Source organism: Astatotilapia calliptera, chromosome 7, assembly GCF_900246225.1.
Source record: "Astatotilapia calliptera chromosome 7, fAstCal1.2, whole genome shotgun sequence".
NCBI lineage: Eukaryota > Metazoa > Chordata > Actinopteri > Cichliformes > Cichlidae > Astatotilapia > Astatotilapia calliptera.
The window spans coordinates 9508031-9533641 of record NC_039308.1 but is presented as its reverse complement, the minus strand read 5'-3'; the positions used below and the strand labels follow the sequence as shown (position 1 = coordinate 9533641).

The 25611-nt window shown below is 41.1% G+C and overlaps 1 protein-coding gene across 1 annotated transcript in view; it reads right to left on the bottom strand.

The window, feature by feature from the left end:
• The window catches only part of jph3b (junctophilin 3b), a 51887-nt gene extending 30072 nt beyond the window's left edge, over positions 1–21815 (bottom strand). Inside the window, exons 1-3 of the mRNA XM_026172949.1 lie at positions 20650–21815; positions 2158–2644; positions 615–980 (exon numbers count right to left, since the gene is read on the bottom strand). Of these exons, the coding sequence (XP_026028734.1) occupies positions 615–980; positions 2158–2644; positions 20650–21031 (1235 nt within the window). The 5' untranslated portion in view covers positions 21032–21815. The remainder of the gene's footprint in view (positions 1–614; positions 981–2157; positions 2645–20649) is intronic.
• Positions 21816–25611: the final 3796 nt, after the last annotated feature.

The window sequence follows — 25611 nt, the reverse complement described above, 5'->3', positions numbered from 1 at the left end:
AACAGCAACAAATTTAAAGCAACATTGTGAAGAAGAGTGGGACGAAATTCTCTGATTTTTGGTTAGCATCCTCTGCTAACAGAAATGCAGCATAGTATAACAGATAATAGTTTTTTTTTGCCTTTAGATGAGAAAAAATTCACAACAACATTTTTAGTAAATATGCTAACACTTCAAGAAATATGCTATTAGCCTTATTGCTGATGATTACTGCAGAGCTGTAAATATGAGGAAGGTCAGAAAAGCAAAGCAAATTACAATCTCAGGCTCTTGGATTTGCTCTATAACATAAAAAAACGACAAATTATGAAGTTAGGGGGGAATTTCCCTTAATGACTATTTATTTATCGTTTTTTTATTAACACTTAGAGAAATTGCCTGATCAGGGTTGTGTGGGTGAGATTTGATTAGCAGTGGCCTTAAAGCAACCCCACACCTGGCATCATCTGTTGATTTAAGTATCACTAAATTCTGATTGGTGTATAACATAAAAAATGACTTTAAAAGCACTTTTTTTCAGATGAACTGTGCCAGCTTCAAACAACTTGAATTTTAAATTAACCAGGACCTAGAACATGACTTCATTAAACGGTATCGCGCCTATAATTCCCTACCTGGAAAGAGCAATCTCAGCCTTTTGCCGGGCGATATCTGCTGCCTTCTGCGCTCCCTCCACGGCTCGGTCCACCTTCTCCCTGATCTTACTGGCTCGGAGGGGGATCAGGTTCTTCCTCTTGCCGCTCACCAGGATGTTCTGCTTGTACTTCCCTTCCTCTTTTGTGCCATCAGGAAACGTGGTGCAGCCATAGCCGTGCCGCTTGTTGCTGAGCCACTCCCCTTCGTACTGCAGCCCATCGGACCGCCGACTCACGCCGAATCCGGTCCGCTTGTCGTTCTTCCACTCCCCGCAGTAGGTCTCTGTTGCTGTGGCGTCCACATCGTCTTCAGCGACTGTCAGCTCTGTGTCTGCATCTCCAAGGCTGGAAAGGGTGAAAGGTTACATTAAAATAGTAAATAATCAATCATGGAAGGATCATAAAATGTTGAAATGAAACAGCCAGAGCCAGACTTCTGTGCCACAGTGACTATATTAAGAATATCTACTACTGCCAGCCATTAGTTTACGAGGTGGCGACTCAACTCAAAATAAGCCGGCTCAATCCAGCATACCTGGAGTTTGACGCCAAGCACTTCCATGTAACATCTAAGCCAGATTAAGAAGCTGAAGTTCACACAATGAATGAAACTGGCATTAAACTTCTCCTCAGGCACCGGTCCAGTGGACCAACATACTGACCTTTGACCTATAGTCTCCTTTGGAATGCATGCCAATCCATTTAAAGGCACTTAAGAAGAATGGGTGTTTGTTTTTTCCTTGAATCCCTGTCCTCCAAATGAAGGACAGGTCACTTCATAGTACGTCATTCCACTACCCTGCCACAGAGTTGATATCTGACTCACCACGTTGGACTAACCACGTTCCAAAGTCATTCCAGTCACAATCTTTCAAAGCTAGACTTCCTCTTGCGTGAATCAAGAAAGGAGACCACAGTAGGTGGTGTTATTTGTATGATTTTTGGTGGATAGACTCATGTTTGATTGACATACTTTTCAAGTAAACATTGCTGTTGAGTTAAAATCCTGCCAGAATTTCTTAGAGTGTTAAATGTCTGACTTTTACAGTAAATTTGAACTTTTCAGGGATAAATATATTAGATTGCATAACTAAAACATGACAACGATGATGGGTATCAGTATGATTACTGTGGAACTGGTCAAGGAAGGATCAGTTTTAGTTAACCAACACAGTATGCTGGATTTCTAAGGTTTATTTTGGGGCTTTTTGCCTTCATTTGATAGTTAAACAGTGTGGAGTAGACAGGAAAGGGCTGCAGGTTAGACTTGAACCCAGTCTGCTGCGTTTTAGTCATAAGGCATATGCATACCTGCTCAGCCAGTGAGCTAAACTGGTGCCCTAGTATACAGCGTGAAACAGGCTTCAAACTAATGAAAAATTATGTTTGAGAACAAAAGGTTTGGCAGATTGCCCCAAATTTGGATGAAAACTATATGTGCAAAAAGGTCTTTGTGGGTCTTTTATATCTGGTACCCTGCAGCAGCCCAAACCTACCACCTCTATTGTCCACGTGCCATTACCTGATGGTAGAGTTGATATCAGATGCAGCAGAGGACACGGTACTCATGCCAGCTTCACTCCTGAATGAGCTCTGTTTAGACCTCTGGGAGGCCAAAGAGCTCCTGGACTCTGACTTCCTCAGCTTGAGACCTGACAGGATGGATCTTCGAAAAAGCCCGCCCTTCCTTTTCCCCTTCAGCAGCTCAGCCTCGCTGTGCGCTGTCAGCACAAAACCTCCCCGAGACACCGCGGGGCTGCTGCCGCTGCTGCCTGTGCTGCACATGGAGACGCTGGTGGTCAGCGTGCCGGGAAGGGGGGGAGGTCCAGGAACCACTGCCCCAGTCCGGTCCAGCAGAGCTGTCCCATTGCTGTGCTCTGAACCGGAGCGGAGAGAGTTTATGGAGGTACGAAGCGGGGAGCGGATAACGGCTGCCATACCGTAAGGGACGCTCTGACGAACTCCGTAGCCATGACGCATCCCGCCAACCCACTGACCCTGAAATGTTCCTGAGGGGGAAAGAAGAAAACACTGATTAGACCTGATCAAGATCACATGGAGATGCATAAACAAACAACAAAATCCCAACCACTGACAACAATCAGTGCTTTATGGCATTAATGAAAGTCATGAAGTGATAATAATTCGCACATAATGATTAATTTGTACACCTTTACTGTGTCAACTGACACTATAGTTCCCACAGCTACAGAGTCAGATACATAATGAATTCAAAAACGGGAAGAAAATGGATTTCTTTATGGGTTAAATGAGGGATTTCACAAGTGATCATTTCAGTCAGCTGTTATGCAAAATACTTACAGTCGCATTAATTAAAATGTGCCAAAAGGTGCTGCCTAGAAATACCTGTCGTCAACACAAAAGTGTTAAACTGCAGTTGTTATACGGGTGTAGGGCAGCTCAAGTTAAATCCCCATAGAGTTTGTTGTTAACATAATGTCTGAGACTGAGATCCCCGAGGCCTCATCCACCTGAGACTGTCTAAATAAGGGATTTAACCCCTTAACGCCTAATTTTTGTCAAAACTTACATAAACGATAAATTTTAATCAATACATTGCAAAAAATGTGGGATGTAGCAAATATGATAAAAAGATTAAAACGAATTTAAGCACATTAATATTTAATTGATTGTTTTTAATTGCCTGAATAAATGCTTAATTTTCAAAAACTTTAAATTTAACTTTAAATTTTCTGGCAACAATTTCACAATTCAGGCTTTAAAGGTTAATATCTGTCCCTAAATATGGAGTTCAGAGATATATACGGATGTGATTGCACTAATGGTAATTTAACTTGAAATGCAGCATTATAAATTGAACAAAATAAGTGAAAATAATTATTCTGTAATGAGTCTGAATGACAGACGTGCATGAACAGGAAGTCTTTCTGTAAAACGGTCACAATATACAGGAAGATAAGTAATGCCCACAGGATCAGCCACTCAGACTCTTTACAAGAAGAGCAGGTCCAGACTTTGTGTACAGGGGTAACTGGGATCTAACAATACCCATCAGCAGAAAGAAACATGTTTAGGTTTTGGTCTCTAATGTTAATATATCTGCTGATAACAGTGGAACTCAACTAAAGTCAATTAGTAAATAATGGACTGTAACTTAACACTGCTGTCAATTAATTGCTGGCAAGCCAGTGATCAAATTAGCAGGTGTACCCCCTTTACAAATACATTAACAAACAAAAATAAACAAACAAATGAAAACGAGATGGCGATGGAGGTTTCAATGAAACAATCCAAAAAGCCACAGCATGCTCTCCCAGGAGAGGCCATCTTTTGTATACAGTGTGAAATATTTCCAAAACCTACAGCATATACTACATGTAGACTCAAATGTATTAATAATTTCTCATTTATATTTGCCTGTATTTACCAATTTTGTCTCCTTAAGAAATTGTAGGAATGAAACTTTAACACCGTCACACATAGAGCAATTATGAATATCCATACGTTTAAGATTATATATATATATATATATATATATATATATATATATATATATATATATATATATATATATATATATATATATATATATATATATATATATATATATATATATATATATATATATATATATATGTTTTAGACTCACCACCAAATACGAAATGAAGAATTTGAAAAAACACTGCAAGCCTGGCAAAAACCACCCATAGGTGGGAAGGGTTTTTTTTTTTTTACCAGTAAATAGTAGCTATCAGCATGCACAACATCACAGCTTTCATCCTGCTAGCTGTCTGGCTGGGCTAGCTTCTCTCTGTTTTCTTTCTGCTTTGCTCTGCTGGTATCTTCACCATCGCGCACTCTTGTTTTTGATATTGAAGGAGAGGAGGCGTAAAGAGCAGTGAGGGGTTTGTGACATTAACACAGTGGGTGCTGCAGTTATGTGGTAAGGTGCACTAACCTACGGCTACTGTGACCCCGAAAGAACCATTTGATTTAGCAGAAGATTACTGAAGAGAGAGGGACGTCGGTTTTGGAGCCAAAAAGGTTTCCTGAGGTCAGTAAAAAAAACTCCTTAGCTCCATAGCTCAGCTTGACTTACTCATACCAAATATTAGTATTTATCTATAAAACCCTCTATTCTATGGTCTCTGGACTACTTAGTTCATTTAACCCAAAAATCCACATTTCAAAGTCAAACTAAAGACCTGAAATAACAATATAAAAACACCAAAACTACAATAGTTTCCCGGCAACATTTGAAAATGAAGGCATCTGCTTCTGGTTTTATTTCTCAATAAAGGCAATACAGACATGACCATTAAAGCATCATTAATGAGGAGTTCCTGAATGACTCAATTAATCGTTATACAGATGATAATGAAAATTTACTGGAGAACAGATTTAATCCAGTGATGTTTAGTTCATCTGTGAGTAATGAACACTTACACCACTTGCTGCAAAGTACTGATTTTTTGTACTCTCTGGTATTTAATTTAACTAATTAACTGTGAGTGCGAACGATTGTCTCTCCGTGTTGGCCCTGCGTCAGATTGGCGACCTGTCCACGGTGTCCAGTGGAGGCTGGGATAGGCTCCAGCCCCCTAGCAACCTGCAGTTTGGTGTAATTCATTCTGCATTTCATTCATTGCCAAGCATTTGTAGATTTCACTAGTTCCTCTTTTTTGTGTTCTCTGTGCTAAGGTGTTGGGAAGCAGTACAGGGGAGTGGCTTCCTTTTGTCACTCCCATTCATTCACACCATGAATCTGCACTGTCCGCATCCCTTGCTACATAACAGTCCCTATATCTCTGTGTTGCAGAAAAGTAGGGCATCTGAGTATGCATATGCATGCATGTGCCGTCATTCCTCTTTCTCTCTCTCACTCTCCATGGAAGTGTGTGTTCCAATAGGAGGCCAAGTAATCCATCCCGCCTGCCCATACCTCTGATGTAACAGCACTCTGATTCATTCTGTAGCGAACGCACTCGCTCAAAACCAAACTACATGACCATATAAGGACTGCAACCACATTCTCTGTCTCCATCACAAACACACACAAATGTTTCCCTAGTGGGCTAAAGTGTCGGTGAAATGGGAAGTGCTGAATGAAGACAATATTATAAGCCAATCGTATTCCAGGACACATGAGAACATGATCACACGGCACAACAAGCACCCAGACGCCGCTTTCAAAAAAGCCCGTGTGAGCGGTGGTGTTAAATCTGAACCTGCCCCCACGAAGTGCTGCCTCATACCACCACTCACCCCCCCCCACACACAAAAACAAACAGAGGCTGTGTCACAGACAGCTGGCGAGCACATCTGGCAAGGCCTTTGTAATCACATCAGCACACAGCTGTACGACCATATGAAAGGCAGATCAAAGAACACTCGCACACACATGCACAAACGAGCACCTGTGCAGCAGCTTGACGAGATCACCATTTCATTAAATGGCCGCCAGAATGCTCCAAGGCCGGCGCAAAAAGAGCGAGCATCACCTGCGAGTGCGTGTTTGTGCTGACAGAGCAGAACGGAAATAACCCGCTGCTACAACAGGTCACGTTCATTTAAAAAGGCAGTTGTGTAAATGATTTTAAAAAAAGAAGCACCAGCCGCATCCAAAAAGGAAAAAACATACAAAATAAATTTTTTAAAAGTACGACTATTACACTGATTTTTCATAATGCTGCTCCTGTACACAAATGTACAAAATGTAAAGGAGTAACTGCTCACGGTTAAAAATAAAATTAGAATATGAAGCTGTCGGCTTCACCCACAGGTACTTAAAAACTCATTATACCAACACTTTCATTTATTACCAATCCACTTGAAGATATTTCTAAAAGAAAAAGAAAAAATCAGGGCCAAGCCTTTTGCTAATAACCCTTCAGATAGAAGGCAACAATTTAATGTTTCGTACTTCAATTGTCAGCTTTTGAACTACTGAATTTTTTATAGTCTGGCAAAGTTGACTGTAGTTTTGCATCAACCATACAAATATGACAATAAATGAGTACACTTCCCAAAATAATGAACTATCCCTTTAAATTAACGGTATGAGTAAAATGTGAAAAATGGGACAAGTGTTGTTTCATTTGCTGTTACAGTAAAACCTCCAAATATGAGGATTTCTTATGCTATATACAGTGTACTATAGGTAGTATGTAGTACACTCTGAGGGCCCATTCACTGTGCTGGACAGCTTGTTTCTGAGCTACTAGTGTACTAGTGTCTCTGTGTGCAGATCATTGTTTACAGCGCTGCTGTTTACAGTCCAGTTATTATAACAGATAAATATTTAAAATAGCTAACAACAAGCTAAACTGTGACATAATAATTGAACCAAGAAGTAACCGCTTCGGCACCGTCCTGCTAAGCTCAGTGTGTACGATGAGCACAGGAACCCAGAAGAACGTGTAAATGTTTTACATTGTCCTGTATGCCCTACACATTTATGAACCTGTATTTATCCCACATTTCTAAACTACTGGATTATTATTAGCTAAATTACATCTAGGTTATTACTTAACTCTGTGATTCATAGACTTAAATACACTAATATTTCTGTAAATACTGAAAAAAGCAGTATAGCACAATACAAGATATCAGCAGCTTTAAAAATGCCTGCTACATTGAATCAGCACCTCTCTATAGCACTAACACACTGAAACATTGAAACCTTCAAGCATGTAGGAGTTATTGAAGGCTGTGTTAACTGCAGCTGGGTGCACCAAAGAAAATGGCAAGTGAGTGTGTAAATGAATAAATATATGTGAAGCAGTATGTGGGTTTGAGCTTTTTCATGACTTCTTGGAAGCGTATACCACTCTCAGTCTGCCTGTCGCTCTCCATGGTGCTGAAAAATACAGCGTAAGGCAGCTGGCAGTGATTTACTGCAATATCACACCTTACAGAGTCTTAACTGAAAGCAAGTGCAGTGGGGTAACTGTACAGGAGTTTTCTGACAGAAGATACACTGGATTGGATTATCCTGCCGTGGCTGCACTGACAAAACAAACACTGTTGGGATGTCAACGCCTCAACCTCAGGAGTACAGTCGCAAGGAGAATCTGCTCCACAGCTCCCACGCCGACAAAATTTCACTGATTCTGCCTGGAAGCCAACGGGAGGCACAAGCAAAGTGGACTCTCATTGCAACTACTGCAGCAAGGACAAGGCAGCTGCACGGAAAGAGTTAACACGGCGAGATCAAAGCTGCGGAAACATCACAGAGTCACAGCGATCTGATCACGCGCCAACCCCCAGGCTGAATTCATAATTGTCTCTTTAACAAATGCGCGTGTCTGTCCTCTGTTTCTAGGTTAAAAACCCTCTGCATTATAGGGTCTGTATTTCATTCACAGCAAACAGAAATCTTTAAAGTATTACTGGACTGTACACACACACAAAAAAAATGTGATTACACGGCTAGGTGTCTGTGATTCTTAGTCTGTGGTTCTTGTGTGTCCACATTATTGCATAGCAGACTACTTTACAACTCAAAGTATTGATTTGTGATGCACAGCACTTGCAAAGAACAAAACATGGAGCAAGACAAGCTGGAAGGAGCTCAAACTGGTTATTATATGAATTATAAATGTGTTGTTTTACCATGTCAGCACTTGCCCTTGTGCATATGAGAGAGATGGGGAGGGAGAAAAACATAAGACAAGACAAGGCCGAGTTTATCAAACACTTTTTCTCCTTTATGTTGCAGACACTCGGTACAAATGGCTGGTTGTTGCTTGTGGTCGTTGGAGTGAAACTGGTCACAAAGAGCTTTACGACTGCACCAAAAACCGATTGCTTTGGGATCTAGTAGGTTGCCGTGGTGACCAGCAGTTTGGAAGATGCTGACTTGTCGGCGAACACTTGCAAACTATTTTGCAGGGTAAAACAGCAAAACGTGCAGAATGTAAGCTGTGGTAGCAGAGATTAAATCTCACCAGCCGGTGGGGACGTTGTTTTCTGTCTTCATATTTTATGTGTTGCAGGAGTAAATCTGGACTTAGCAAAGCGAGAAACAGGCAGCAACTCACATGTGCTCTCATAGTGGAAAGTTGAAGAGCTTGAAGTCCTTGTCGTTTAGCCTCTCTGTTGCTTGCAAAGTTGTTAAAATAATTTCAGTCATCATTTTGGGGGCTTTAGTATGTTTTGGATTTATTATTGAAGGTGTTTTATATGAACAAACACCCTGTATATGGCTATGCAGCTGTAAGTTTTATTATGTTCTATCTGCTGTGTTTTCTGTGAGTGTTTCAGATGTGCAGCTATACTGTGCTTGTGAAAACTGCTCATCTACACTTGTTTTGTGAAGTTATATAACACTCTTCATGTCTAATGCATAGCTTGGCAGCAATTATTTAGCAGGCTTTCTTTTACATAATTTACTGTATGTGTGTTTGATGCTGGTTATACACCCATTTTAAAAATATTATTGTTAATTTCTGAAAGAAATTAACACGTTGTTTCTGTTTAGCATGCTGAAGGGAACGTCTTAAAAAAAGACATTACACCTGTGGCTTTTTGAAAACCTCTCAATCTGCTTAGGTCAGTAATGGCAGAACAATAAAAAGGGAAATTGCGTCTACAGTAATAAATCTCAGGTGGACAGATACGCTACAGATAAACTACATCTATATGGATACGCATTTCTAAATCATCAAAGACTTCCAGTAAGCCATCAGCAAGCTGGCTGCAGTCAGTGGTTGCATAAAGGCAGAAACTGCAAAAACAAGAGCAGAATTCACTCAGAAGGAAATGAATGGAAATGAGAGCTAAGCAAGGAAGAAACACGTTAGAAGCGCTTCATCAGCAATGTGATGCAGAGGCAGCCCTCGCTGAAGTCAACATCTATGAGGCTGTAGCAAGCCAAACAGAAGGGGGACGCATGAGTGCAAACCTCTCCCCTCCAGCAGATCCCTTAGACTGCACTAGTCAGTAGGTTAAGGATCACATGAAGCTGTCAAGCTACAGGACATGACAGCGTGCACCACATTTTTACCACTTAAGAAAAGAAAATGACAAGTCTGACTCTGGTAATAGACCCGATATGTCATACATGAAAAGTTTTTTCAATATATTTAGGCCTTCCATAGCACTTGAAACCCTCTCATCAAACATCTTCACAAGATAACTCAATATGTCTGACCATACAAGATTTGAGGTCCTGCTCAGCAGTGGTCCTCCAAGTTAGGTAAAGAATCCTCTGTGCACAGCAACGAGCTTTCCCTCAGTTTGGCTACAGTGTGGGAGAGGCTGGAAACGGCTATTTGACGAGGTGGATTGTTTTCTAAGATATTGAGTATGGATTTAAATCTTTCAGAGACAAACTGAGAGAGTTTGTGAGAGCTACAATCCTGAGTTGCTATACCTGAACAGAACAGGTGAAATAAAGTAAACATGATAAAATCAGGATGTTTTACATTGAAGGTGATCTTTCTCCACTCGCGATGCACTTTTTCAAGTTTCACTACAACTTGAATAATGAACTGGAGAGTGTTTTCAGACACATTGGCATCTTCGAAACTACAGACAACCATGGAGTTTGCCAAGTGGTCTCCAACATGTCTCTAGATCTGTGTGACTGAAGTTTTATTCAAACTAGCTGAAGTCTAGCAGACAGTGGCTAACAGCCCCCTGTGCTGGCTATTCCCCTAATAATGCATACGTATAAGCTTTAATGAAACTTACATGGGTCAGTACTGTAACGGTTCAACCCCTTATAGCTTATATATCATGAAGGAGGATCATGATGCTTCCAGCCCAGGCAGTTGCTGTTCATATAACACTACACCATCCCAAGTGCTTCTCGGGCAAACTCCATCTACGCAGTTAGTAACGCATCAACAACAGTGCGGGGCAGACTTCCAAGACAGATATTTAGAGTTTCATGATTTAGTCAGCACCATTAATCCTCACTGCAAACATAAAACTTCTCCCGTTACATAAGCTAAAGCCTGCAGATGGGTTGTTGTTTTGGCTTTATAGAAGGCACATAATAGTAATGACCCTAGGAAAAAAAAGATAAACAACAAGTTACTGAAAACTTGTTTTTTATGGGCGTTTTTCACTAAAAAAAATGTTTTAGTTTAACAGGGAGAATTAAATCTTATGCATCAATCCTCCTTAATAATTTTTGATTATATTATTCTTATTCTTCTTATTATTATGCTATACAGTGGAGCAGTCTGTAGTGAGAAAAACTACTGAAGAGAGGCAAAGGGAGAGAGAGCCCTGGGGACGGTGCACGGACACATCGGCTGGGGGAGAAAAACAGCAACTACACAAACAGAAGGAAAGACAGATGGTAACTAAAGACAGGTAGACAAGAAAACCGACAGGCAACAAGCCAAGAAAAAGGGCAGTAAAGTCAGGCTGTGCAGGCATGCAGACAAACCCACTAAACTGGTCAAATCACTGAACACTGAAAGCAAGGAAAGTCTGTTCAAAGCTAAACCTCTTCCTGCCTAAATCGCTGTGTGGGACTATTATCCGTTTAAGGGATTTTGCTTGGGCCCCTTTTTTCTGTCTGAGTCTTTCAGATTGCAATTTGAGGATTATTCATCTGCTCAGAAATTTCATAAAAAAGGCTTGCGATAACGCGATGACATTCTGATGACCTGCACATTGAAAAAATGCCTACAATTTTCTGTCATCTTGTAACCAGTGTTTTGGTGATAATAGTTTATCCAACTATGAATGGTTTGGCAAAAAACAAATACTGTCATGTGTCCTTAACCTCAGTCAGTCAGATTTCTTTGTTCCCCATAAAACATTTAGTCTGTTTAACATTCTCATTGTTTGCATCCATGTTCGTCAACTGGTGTTCTTTTGTTCCCCATTTCAGGCTTGCATGATTTGCTTCACAGTCACTGAGTTGGATGTTCTGGGCTGTGAAACAGTCGGTGGGATTTTGTAAGACTTCAGGATCACTTTGCTTTTTTGATGCATTTATTCATTCGTTGAGACCTTCATGTGGATCAAATTGGCTACATATTTTTTTTTATAAATGCATGTGTATAAATTACTTCCCATTTTCTTGTGCAACCCTTAATCAAATGGAGTTCCACAATCCTGTGCTAAGTTTTCAATGTCGTATATGTATGTGCATCTTTCTTACCAACAGAACACGCTTTACTTTCAGAAAGAAATGGTAAAGAAGAAAATGCATGATGTCAACGGCTCAATGAGAAAGAGCATGAAAAAGAAAAGCACAGTGGCCTGGCATTCATAAATAAACTAGCAGCATGACGGCGCTCTTACCAGACAAGTAAAAGATTCCTGAAAACCAGTGGAAGATGAAATACTGAAGGGGATAAGCAGCAAAGATCATAAATAACTCAAACAAGGAATCTGGAAAGGGATCATGACCTGGCAGCAACACGGGGAAGATGCTTTTCCTTTTACGTCAATACAGCAAATCGGTGACCTCATCAACTGTGCAAACTACCGTGGGATTACAATCCTATCCATACCAGGCAAAGTGCTTAACAGGATCATCTTGCACAGAATAAAGGAATTAGTCATCATTCAGCTCCACTGGGCTTCACAGAGAATAGATCCTGTACTAACCGAGATACTGTGTGACCACCGAGCAAGAATGGACGACAGCTTTCTGCTGTACAATTTAAAGTATTCATCACGAAAGGCAGCTCAAAAACGTGTCCAAAGAAGACGCTGTCAATTTTTACCTTGCTAGCAGCAACTTAGGATTTGGACATTTGGATTTGTCAGCCAGTACTATTAAGGTGACCTGGCATTACAGTACAATACCTATCAACAGATGGATGAGAATATAGTAATTTCATGTTCTCTTTCGTTTTTCCTCCTAAGTTTTCCCTGTCAACTGGTCCATACAAGAAGATGGCAGGTATTGAAAACCATTAATCAGTACAAATATAAATACTTCCTGGAAATGACGCGTTGCAAACCTTAACTAAACATGGTGAGATCCCTTTCTTTAATAGCTACAGTTAGATATAAGACTATCAGAATGACAGCACAGAATGATTTAAGAAAAACAACTTCAAATCAGATAACCAAGTCAGGGACACGTTTTAGGAGGCAGGCATCTCTTTTCCAAGGTACACACTTTCATGAATGTAAACATAGAGAGTTTACAACAAGGTGAAAATTACTGGTGACACTCAACAGCAAGGCCAGATTAGACATTACCAGAAAACATCTAAAATAGCTGCACAACCAAGATTAACTTGTACTCAAAAAATAGAAAGACAAAAATATGGAGAGGGAGAGCAACAGCTCACGATCCAGTGCATATCATATTATCTGTCAAATATGGGGGTAAGTATTGTTATGGCATGGGCATCTATGGCTACCAGTGGAAGCGGGTCAGCAGTGTTTATTGATGATGTGACTGTGCTATATACTCTGCTCAGATTCAGCCAAATACTGCAAAACTGATCAGACAGTGCTCCACAGAGCAAATGATTAATGACCCAAAGTATACCGCGAGAGCAACCCGAGAGTTTCCTAAGGCGAAGATATGAGATCTTTCACAGTCACTTGTTCTCAAGCCAACACTGGAGATAAAACTGGATGCAGACAAACAAGCAGACGCTGAAGCCGGCTGCAGTAAATGCCTGGTAGAGCATCTCAAGGGATGAAACACAGCATTTGTTGATGAGTTCTAAATTTCAAACAGGCACTACAGCAAAATATTTTCATCCAAGCGTTGAAAACAATCTTTATACTTAAAGTGGCATTAGTTTCTGCTAAACAATTCCTGATTAGTTAATGTAATACTTTAGTTAATTCCCTTAATCATAATCACATCTTGTTGGATTTAAAAATACAAAAAAGCTAATATTTCCCAAAGATGTATGGAGCTAACTATAACTAATACAGATTATTAGTAATAAGGTTACTGCCAACACAGTCAACATATCCAGTTTAGCAGTACTTGGGTCGCCCTTTAGCAAAAGCATTCAAATGTCTAATATTGCTATTAGACATTTGAATGCTTTTAGCAGTTGGTTGAGGGTGACTTCCTGACTCAAGGAATACTGCTACAGCAACCCAAGAGTTTCTCAAGACAAAGAAGATGGATATTCCTCAATGGCCAAGACAGTCACATAATCTCAAACCAATACAGCACGCTTTACAGTTACTGAAGACAAAACTGGAAGGAGAGACCCACGAACAAGCAGCAAGTAAAGGCCTGGCATCACAATGGAAGAAATTCAGCATTTGCTGACGTCTGTGACTTCTAGACTTGCATAACATAATTTTTAATTGTGTTAGTTTGTCCAATTACTTTTTTAACTTTTTTAACTTCTGGAAATAGGGACTATGCCCAGGAGCTGAAATTAAATTAAAGAAATTAAAGTCAGTAATTCATTCACTTGATTGTTTTATTTAAAATCCACATTAAAAAAGACCACAATTACAACAAAATAACAAAACCAAACAAAGTTTCCCTGTGAAAAAACCCTATGGACCTAACTTTACATTTGGCCTCAGCCATAAATGTAGTAATATTACAGTAAAGGCTGTAAAATGGTGAGATACCTACATGTTTTTTAGTTCCATTGTAGAGCCAGGATTAATCCTTTTAACAGCTTTGCCAGATGGACAATTGAGCTTTGTGACTTATATAATGTTTTTTCTAATCTAACCAAGTAGTTTTGGTACCCAGAACTAATCAAAGAGTGTGTGAATATGAAAGTAAAAAATAAAAGGAAACAACAATGGTGCCACACAACATCTTGAAACAAAACTCAACATTCTAAAAATCCCATGGGACAAAGCATACATCATCACTAACCCTCTAGTGACCTTGTTTGGATTTTTTAGGTGTTCTCTCTAAAAAGAGGAAATAAAATAACAAAGGATATCAATACTGTGCACTGCAAAAGAACAACTGAAAAATAAATAAATAAGAAAGGTATCTCACAACTTTAGGGCTTTTATTTTGAAAATAACATGCTTTGATTTGACTTATAACCTTCTATCATATTGCAGACCTCCCAGGAATTTATCTTGAGGACTTCCTGCTTTTACAGAAATACAGTTTACACAAATAAAGGTGAGCATGTCAAAAACAATCTATAGCTGCTAGAAATGCTGAAGGCAGAAATGAAAGGAGATGGCCAATCACATTCAATAGCATTCAGTTAACTTGTTAACTGAATGCTATTAAAAACTACCACTAGCAAACCAACATCAGCAACTTTGCTAACAGCAAACCTACCTTGATAATGACATCAAAATAACATGATTGAAATATTTATTTATCTGTAAACAGCTTTAATCGTTGCTTATAATGTTTTAAACCAAAATGCATAACATCTGCTGGTTTCAAATGTTTCTTCATCCGAATGGACAGTCTAAGAATTGCAGGTAAAATACTGGATTCACCTGACTTGCATGACACTTCCTTTGAATTTACTTTCTTTCAAGGCTAAAATAATCAACAGGATAAGCCTCAGAATTTGGGAAATTTCAATATTTCTCTTTTTGATGAGATTTTACAAAGCAAAAAAATCTTAAAAATAAACTAATCATAAAAATAGACAGTAGAAGGACAGAATACATGAAACTAAGTTGAGTCAAATGAGAGGAAAGGGCTGTCTGAATATGCAATTCCTACTTGTGACTTGTCATAGTCACAAATAAGAGTTCAAACTGTTTGTGAATTGCTTTTCCCTTCCTCTCTTCCACACAGAGGTGAGAAGTGAAGGTTTTCCTGCAAACAGCAATCCTGAAGCTGACGGGGACTGAGACAACGCTCAGAAGACTTCAGCCGTGCTCACGGTTGTAAGCCTGTTAGGGTTGTCTGAGACCTCGAGCATTATCTTGGCCATGTCTAAGATAATTCTGTGTAATAAGTCCATTATATGCTGGTTACATGAGTTGCTATAGGGCATGAGCTAACTACATGGCCGACTGGGTGAAAGAAAGCAGAGTGGCACTTCTGACCGAAGTGATTCCTCCCACACACACTGAAAATATATTCTCTCAAATATATTCTTTTACACATGCTTGTTATTTTTCCTGTAAAATGCATGTCTCACTAATCAGCGAGCCAAAGGAAACAGGTTTTTGATCTCATTTGGCCCACCTACCGTTGCAGGGTGAGTTTAAAACAAGATAAGTGGATTTATTATTTATTATGCGGATTTATTATGCTTACATAACACGGCCAGAGCGAGAATAATTACAGCAGTGATAGCGGCTTTTAGCAGGCTAGCAGGGTGTGTTAATTTAGAACAATTATAAATCAGATTTAGCATATTTACCAACAGCTGGAGGACATGAGGGAGGTTCAGAGATACTTGTGAGCGGCCGCACACCTCGTGTGATTGAGCATCTGCCATGATATGAATGCTCTCGTGCTTTTTCTTGTCTTTTTGACATTTCATATTCACATAAGTTGGAAAGGGGAATTTTTAGGTCAGTTTGTACATCTCTGACAATAGCATATTCACCACTACTGCTGTAATCTCTAGCAGTTAGCATTGTTGTACACAGTGACAGCTGTAATCTCTCTTTGTGACTTCAACTCTCACTAAAGTGATTACTGAATCCGTCTACTGCTCTCTTTTCATTTTTCTACTCCACTCCCTCTCTCCTTCTCTCTCTATGTGGTTGGTAATCAGTCAGCTTAGCTCTTCTTCTCAGTAAACAACATTAGCCCGGAAGGCCAAACCAGCCAATCCAGGCTCGGCAGAGCCGGCTGGGCGGCCAATAGCAGCGAGGAACATCAAGTCCCTCGTGACACAGTGACCTGCTGCATGTCAGTGAGCATTGCTATGGAAACCCTACTGTACAGCGCGGCTCAGTGGAAATGCAGCAAATTGAGGGAGGGAGGAGAGAGGTGGGAGGAGAGGAGAGAGGGATGCTGGCAGACGTGGGAGAGTAACGAAGAGAAAAACTAAACAGCAGCGGTAGAGACGGAGGAGGAGTGTTTCCTAGAAATTTGGCATCAGGTGGAGTTGGAGGGGAAGTGTAGCTGACTCAAATTGCACAGCGTGTTTCAAAAGTATGTAGGCAGCAGAGCATCTTTGAATGCTGTGGCTTCTGGCTCATATTGCTCTGGAGATGACTGAGCTGTGAGTCTGTAAGGCAGATTTTACTGTGAAGCGCTCTGCACTGGACCGTATCACAAAACCAATGAAGGAAAATGATTATTTCAGCTTTAAGCTAAACATTTAAAATCACATTTAAGCTGTCTTAATAAGCAACAACAGTTAGACCTGGCATAGTTTAAGCTCGTGTTTTTTTCATGGAAATTAACAGCTATGGTATTAATTTTAAACTCCTACATCTTCTTCACAAACTTGGGTGTCCACGTGACACCAATAACCCTTTTATGGCTGAGGGGCAAAAAGGACTGACAAGTCCCAGGTTTTCTGACACTGTATAAGATTCATGTTCTTTTTTAGACTTTATTAAAGTTTTGCAGTCACATGACAACTAACTATGTGACGTTAACTTGTCCGATATTTTAGACATGTCACAATAATTGTGACAGTGTAGGGTCAAGTCATTCAGGCCCCTTTCACTCAGCCCTGAAAGCAGTGACGCCTCGTCAACCACCGGGTTCTCAGGATAAGTGTTAAGTGTAAGGATAAACCTTATTTGATACATAGCAGATTATATATATCGTGATTGCTAGTAATTTCCTTGGAGATTTACTTTCAAAATAAAAGTTTTTTGACTACTCTCCCTATTCATGACATGGACACTGTGATGTCAGTTCAGGATGTAGCCTTCGACTGCCGCTCGAATGAAAGTAGAAAAACCTGATGAACAGATTAACTTTGCTGCTTCTGTGAATACTGTCTGTATATTGAGCTGCACTTTATTTTCTGATAGCTTTCATGTTCTCTGAATAGCCTCTACTGTATCTTTCATTTGCCGAGAAAATACCTGTTGTACAGTCACTTATCCAAGTGATTGTACAACTTGGATAATGGAAAAAAACGGACTGAACTGTGCTGCATGTCTTCTTCCAAAGTGATGATAAAACAAGTAATTTTTACACATTATTTATGCAGCATTTGCATTCGAAGAAGCAATTTACACATGTCAATATAAGTTTGCATTAGCACAGATTAGAAAATAGGAAAAGGATAGAACGCAAGTAGGAAAAGCTCACATTCTCTTTACACACAGACCGGACAGCTAGAAAATATCGTTTTTTGGTGCAAACAACTTTTGGGCTCCACCAGCTTCTTCTTAGTTGCCGTTCACATTTATCCAGGCTTGGGAGGAACCCTAGGAGTCATACTAGCGTGTTACCCACTGAGGCTGGGATTTTGTTTCCTCCCAGTTTTGAACTGGGCATCTTTTTTGTGTGTGAGGCAAATGTGTTCATCACTACACTATGGAGGCGCTGATGCAGGTTTATAATTACAAGTAAAGTCAGGAACACATTCGGCCGCAGGAAGGCAAGATTCATGTTCGCATTTCTTCTTTGGTTACTGAACTATTTATCTTTTTCTGGTTATTGTTTTCTGTTTCTTAAATTCTGCACCAGCATCAATGGTTACTTCCTCTATTAAAACATATTAGTTTTATTACCTCACAGATCTATAAAAAGAACAGATGCATGCTGTTATAATAAGGACACTGTGTACTGTTGGAGCTAGATAACCACGCGTAACTAGGCCAATCTCTGCTGCATTTACTGTATGTGGGTTCAAATGATACAGTTACGCTCCAACATATCCCTCTCTGAAAGGCCCATTTTTGTCTTTCTCTTTCTTTCTTTAATGATCTCACTCGCCTCCTGATTAGAGAGTATCTCTCATAACAATCACGATAATCATCTATCCACCGAGTGAGCCATCTCTCAGTTTTCAGTTCATCATATAAGTGATCTATTCATCCATTAATCTGTACATCTGTTGAATCATCTATGCCTCCCTCTGTCAGTCCGTCCATCTGTCTGGTCATCTATCAAGCCGAATTATTCTCCTTTGTACCGAATCAACCCCTAAAACCAGTCTGGTCTGCGGATTTTATCGGGCTGCTCAGGACTGTGTGTGTTTGTGTGTCGTGAAGAGCAGTGTAATGTGGCCTGGTAGTTGTAGAGTTATGTAACGAGGCTTTAGCGGCACGTATGCTACTGTCAGCTCCATACTTACACACATACTACCAGATTTCATGGCTGTGCAGTTTTTGCACATGCATGCAATGTAGTGTATGCATGTGCAGTCACACCCACAGCGACTGAACTAAGTCACAACCTAAGAGACTCAACATTCAACTGATTTCATTTTCTAGGCAATTGTGATGCAGATTTGGAAGACTTTACAAATGAAAGAAGAAGAATCAAATGTATAATTACATGTTTTGCTTTTTCAAACACAGACATATTTCATGCATTTAAGCGACCAACATTTCATCTGGTGTCCCTAGCAGACTGATGGATGCTTTTGGGTGTTCGGCACAAATAGTGTGCTGATATTGGCTGTGTTTGTAGTCATGCTAGTGGCTCTTATGATTATCATTTCATCATAAAATTAAATATTTTGACACCTATTGGATGGAATAGCATCAAACTGTGAATGTATTTATGGGCTCCACAGATTTACTATGATAGTTTTTATTCCTTGGATCAAAATTCCAATTAAAAAGTATTTTAATATAGTTATTCTGGTCAAACTGGGGGGAGATAAGCCATATGCCACTGGGTTTATTGCTAATCAGTAAATTATAGCATGTTAACATGCTAATAAAGAATGATAAACAATATAAACGTTACATTTCCCTTGTCATAAAGATATCAGGATGCTGACTTTCGTATTTATTGCAGCATGTGACTGACTAACATGACTGTAGATGCGTAGGGCCAGTTTTAATAAGCAGGGGAAATTACTGTAATGGCTTAAAGTGGAGGGGGAAAAGCACCAGCGGGACTGGAATACTAATAATGTGTACACTGATGAACAGTCGGTTTATTTTTGTGCTAACCAGCAATTCTCAATCTGGAACGCTGCTGCCACCAAGGCTGTGTGGTAACTGCACACCATTTGGAAATCACAAGACTGACCTCCAACCGGTTCCCAACTTTTAATTTACTTTCTGATTGTTACTTTTCCTGGATAAACATTATTCACTGTCCGTGGTCCTGAAACAGGAAAAAAAAGAACAGTGGGAAAGATTTCATGTATTTTTTTGGGACTTTTTTCTGGCTTCAGGGGTAAAATTAAGCCTTCAAACGTCTGAAAATAAGACCCTTTAAAAGCTTGCTTAATCTCCTGAAAAGAAACACCAAAAATATAAGACTTACGAGTAGTTTTGGTGCATCTGGTATAACAGAAAAACATGCATTAGCAATCTATCTTTTCTGATAGCACTTTCCTCCAGCAATTCAAGCCCATTAATACAAGTAGAGAAAATATCCCTCCCTATAAAAGCAAATACTGCAGCCAGGTCAAGTGCAAGATGGATTAAAAACTTCTGTCCTATACAAACTAGTTCAAATTTTAGGTAACTAGGAAATTATGAAAAAGTGCACAAATGCAATGTCTGTCCTCTGTTCAGCAATGTTTTTGGGGCTTGTTACTTGGGAGCTGATGTCCTCTTCCATCCCTCTAACCTTTCACTCATCCCTTAAGACTGCGTGGCCTGAATTGAAGGACTCTAAATACACAGAGTGTCCTCAGCAGCTGAATTGAAAGTTGAGGGTTGGGAGGACACGAGGAAGAGGAGGAGAAAGACAGAGAAAGGAGGAATCAGAGACAGAAAATGAGAGCAAGTACATTTTCAAAAGCTGTCCTGGCGCGACCTCTTGCCTCAGCATGAGCATGTGTGTGTGTTAACAAGGCGTGATAGAAGAAAGGATGACCCTAGAAAACCTTTAGAAAAGTTCCTCCTACTGTGCATCTGCTCTCGGCCTGTCAATCATCAACCAGTAAGAGGCTGTTTTCACAGAGGACAATTGTCAATTATCGCTCATTGACAGGAACTGAGTGGTGTGCCTTCTGCCACACGCAAACCAACTCCCAAAACACCCACAATGCATCTGTCCTTCTGTATCTCCTATAGTTCTTACCTCCATCCGAGTACGTCTCTGTTCCGTATCCGTCCTGCAGGCCGTTGTTCCACGTCCCTTCGTACTTCCCGCTTGTCCCCGTGCTCTCCCGCACGCCATAGCGTCCTTTAAAGCCATTCGTCCACTCGCCTTTGTACACCCAGCGGCCTTTATTCTCAACGCCCACACCGTGTCTCTTGCCCTGAGCCCAGGTGCCCTGGTAGGTGTTCCCGCTGGGCCAAGTGTAGACACCCAGCAGTTCAAACCCATGGGCCCAGGAGCCGCAGTACTCGCCCTGGCCTTTGGGTCCAGTGCAGATCCCGTGACCGTGCGCCTTGCCCTCCTCCCACCCTCCGCAGTATGACCCCCCATCGTCAAAGTTGAACCTGCCGCCAGTGGACATGCATGAAACAGGTCTTGGCAATTCCCCTGAAGCCTCGACAAAAAGAAAAAGAAAAGAAAAGAAAAAAGAAGGAAGGAAAAAGGACAGGTTGGTGCTAGAACCAATCCATGGAGCGGAGTTTGGAGGTTGGTGAGGGTAGGGGTAAGGAGGTGAAGGAGGGAGTGGGAGGGAGTGAACTCCCACACAAATCAAGATAGGCCACTTTCAGTTTCCCACTAGCTTGGTGTGGAAGAATTGGAAATGAGGTGGACTAAAAAAAACAAAACAAAAAAAAAACGTGGCCCCTCACAGCTGTGTCAGGGCTCTCCCGGCCTGTTGGGGAAAGGTAGCAGGTTGCTGTTCACTCCATCCTCTTCGTGGGCTCTTTGTAGCTTTGGCTAGCACTTTCCAGCTTCTCTGTGGCCTTTCCAGGTGAGAGAGGAGGAGAGTAGGGCCAGAGCTGCCATTATTCTCCCTCAGCAGAAGTTTAATCCATGAGGCAGCTCCGCCGGCCTGCCATCGGCCTGCCTACACAGTCTACGACACAAACGCAGAACTCTTCCTCCTACTCTCTCGCCTGCCTTCCGCTCAGGCCCACTCAATCTGCCACCTCCTACCTGATGATGCCTCCACCTCTCTGGGGTGTAGAGCCGAGAAGTTTTCCCGGTGGCAGCCCTTCAAACCTCCGAGCCTCCAGCATAGACGCCACCCTGATCAGCACAGAGGCTTCAGCTGGAGCGGTGACATGATATTTGACAAAAGAAGAAAAAAAAAACAAAAAGGAAAAAAAAAGATTCTCCTCCTCAGATTTTTCTTTTTCTCCAAGTCTGTTGTTGACGATCAGACAAAAATATTTAAAGTGAGACTCTGTGGCTCACACCAGACTTCATTCTCAGCTTTAACACACACACATATACTGCGCTTTGCTGCACAGCCAGGGATCGCACACATGCATAGAGAGAGGGAGAGAGACAGAAATAATGGGAAAAACACAGAATGTAATCTGCTTGGCTGCCTGTTTCGTCTGTCCTGTGGTGCCGGAGAGCAGCAATGCAGTCTCCTGCCTTATGCACGCATACACTATATGCAGGCACACACACATATGCACACACACTCCTTCTGACAGAAAGTGCGCACACACAGACAATGAAAATAAATAACTGAACTGATTAATTTCTCTTCTTCTATTCCCCGTCTTCCTCTCTCTCTCAGTCTGACTGTAGGTCTTTAATCCACTGCGTCCATAAGTGGTTTATCCTCTGCGTGGGCTGCCTTCAGATTGCCTGTTTGATGAAATACCATCCATCTATATGATCCTGTTAAGGTGCGCTCTGTCCTCTTCAGCATCGCCTGCTCGTCTCCATGTTTCCCTATGGAGTGCCGGCTGACGCACAGCCTGCCTGCTGCCTTGGTCTTACAATCTCTTCTCCTCCTACGGCTGGATCTCTGTAGCTCTCTCTCTCGCTCTCTCTCTCTCTCAGAAAATCTGCTCATTAGAGAGGACTGTTCCAATGCAGCCACAACCCCCCTCCTTCCCTGCTCAATAGCACAATCCAGTTCTTAAAGAGATAGAAACGCCACACACAACTTTCTATTGCCACCCTCATCTGTAGCTTTATTTTTTAGACTGTTTATCATTATCTCGGCTTATCTCTAATTTTATTGGCCTGAATACACAAGGGCTGGATGATGATACTGATTCTAAAAGTCCTGAGGATGGTTTATTCCATGTCATTAACTTTTTGTCTACTGTGTAGTTTCTGTTTGCCTTGTTTGTCCTTTGTGGTCTCTCTTTCATCCCCCAAAGATTCATGCCAAAATTAATCCCCCTCCCTGATCTCAGTGCTCTTCCTGTTAAATGGGAGCTCTTCCTTCCCACTGTTGCCAAGTAATCGCTCAAAGAGGATTAGATTGTTGGGGTTTTCTCTCTGACACTGCAGGCTCTGTAGAATATAGCCTTGAAGAAATAATCATTAATCCATCGATTTTCTTAACTATTTATCCAAATGAAGCTTATGCTTAAGTGCAATAAGGAAGTTTTGTATTTACTAATCTGTCTGCTTTTTAGGGTGTTTGGTTGCTAGTCTGTTCTTTACATCACTTCCACTTCTATACACTGTAGAGATGGATAGTATTTCATCAAACAGGCAATCTGAAGGCAGCCCACGCAGAGGATAAACCACTTATGGACGCAGTGGATCAAAGACCTACAGGGCTCGTGGCTCAAGAGTTGGGTGTTTGCCTTGTAATCGGACGGTTGCCAGTTCGAGCGCCGGCTTGGACAGTCTTGGTCTTTGTGTTCTTGGGCAAGACACTTCACCCGTTGCCTTCTGGTGGTGGTCAGAGGGCCTGGCAGCCTTGTCTCTGTCAGTGCACCCCAGGGTGGATGTGGCTACAATGTAGCTTGCCATCACCAGTGTGTGAATGGGTGGATGACTGAATGTGTAAAGCACTTTGGGGTCCTTAGGGACTAGTTAAGCACTATACAAATACAGACCATTTACACAGCAGAACTCAATTCTGACATTATCGCTCTAGCCCAGCCATCTTTCTGCCCTGGTTCTTCAAGCCAATCAGCCTCCACTCTGCGTACTTTAAATCATACTGCTCATCTTTGATTCTCACTTGTGGCGCAACCCACCTCCGCCTAAACACAAGTCACTCAGTGCGCCATCCAAGCCTCCATCTTATCTTCTTCCCCACCGGTGCCTAGACTCTGATTATCCTTCCCTAATTCCGATCACTGCTGCGATTGTGTTCTGCTGTGATGGGCCATCAGAGGCTTATAGCCAAATAGCATTGTCTGTATATCAATAAACTTTCAGCTTCTTTTAAGGATCTCTCCTTATTGGACATATAGTTACGTGGGCTGGAGCCTATCACAGCTAATCCTAGGAGTTTCATTCAGTTCATCTGGACACGAGTTCAGTCTCACTTGACAGCAGATTCCACAACCCTATAAAAACGCATAGCTCCCTAATGATCAACACCAGCACCCCTACATAGCAATAAGTCATGAGATCAGATTCAAGATCACTGATATGCAAAGTTGTCATTGCCATTAATCACTGGCCATGTGCGCTATACAAAGAGAATTGATGAATGGCTGCAATCAAAGCATAGTTAGATGTTCAAAGATGTACTCTTAGGTCCACTCTTCAATTCAAAGATGATTGTTTGCTTATTACATAAACGGCCGGCTTGCCCTGGGGTGGACTAATTTCTGGTGTAGCATGTTTTGGGGCTTATAAACCACAGAGATCGAGCCTTTTAAAAATACACCCAGCTGACAGACACAGGATCACAGATATGGTTTTCACTCAGGCAGTTTTTTTCCTTTTTCTTCTGTCTTGGATCGCCTGGAGCTTTCTTTAGGTGTCTTCTCTACTTTGACAAATGCTCAGCTGGGATAACCAAAATTACCCAGATCATCTTTGATATGGTGTTCTTCTGCTTCCTTGGCAACTGTGTCTTTGGGGACAGTGTTTGCTCAGTGTTGCAGTTTTTTTAATGACACATAATTAGTGCTCCAGTGGATAATGAGAGTCAGACCTTAAATATTGAGCCACATGTTTTGGTTCACAGTTTTAATCAACTTTCAACTACTCACAATTATCAATGGTAATTCCCACCTATCATAGGGCTAAGGTTGGTGTACATCCTGTACAGGTTATGATCCGTAGCTGGGCTAACACAAAGACATACGACTCCACACTCTCAGGCTTACACATGCAGCCAATTTGTCATTTAACTTAAACCGCAAACCTTTGGACTGTGAGAGGTAGCTAGCGTACCAGCAACAAGTTGCGCTACTAAGAAATGCGCTAGAGATTTGAAAACAGATTTCAAGTAAATTTGTCGTCACGACCAATACAAATGCTGTCACATGGACTGTCACAAGTTAACTGTAAGAACACAACCAGGTGGATTTAGATGTGTTGTGTGGTTGTTGGCATAAAGATGCACAGGTGTGAAGCGTTAAGATGATGGTGCCATCACTGGGGATTTCACCCAGGAAAAGTGTTTCTCTGTGGGCTTAATGAGAAATTAATCAGAATCAGAATCAGAATACTTTATTGATCCCTGGGGGAAATTATTTTTTGTTACAGTGCTCCATTAAAGCTGTCTTGTTCCATGTTTGAATAAATCGGCAGACTCTTTTTATTCCTTACATGTCCACCACGTCTTCTGTGATGCTTCTGTATACTGCATGATTATGTTCAGCCCTTTGTATATTGCCTTGGTGTCGGATCTGTCACTAAGCTGGAAGGTAATCTGTTTCAATGGGAGCGCTGGGAGCATCCCATTATTGTTTTCTATTATTAGCATTTTTCATTTTTGTCATTTTAATTTCCTGCCTTTTCTTTATTTTTACAGACAGGTCGTCAGTAATCTCTCGATGCTGCCTGAGCCGTGTGCCAAACTTGCAATATGCTGCATATCCTGTCTTCTATGTTCCTTTAAAGGCGGTTGTGGCTCAGGAGGAAGAGGGTGGGTGTCTACTGTTAAGAAAGAGGGTGGTCCAAGCTCTGGCTCCTTCAATCTAGATGTTGAAGTATCTCTAAAGATGCCAAACCCTGAGATGCCCTGGATGCATCCAT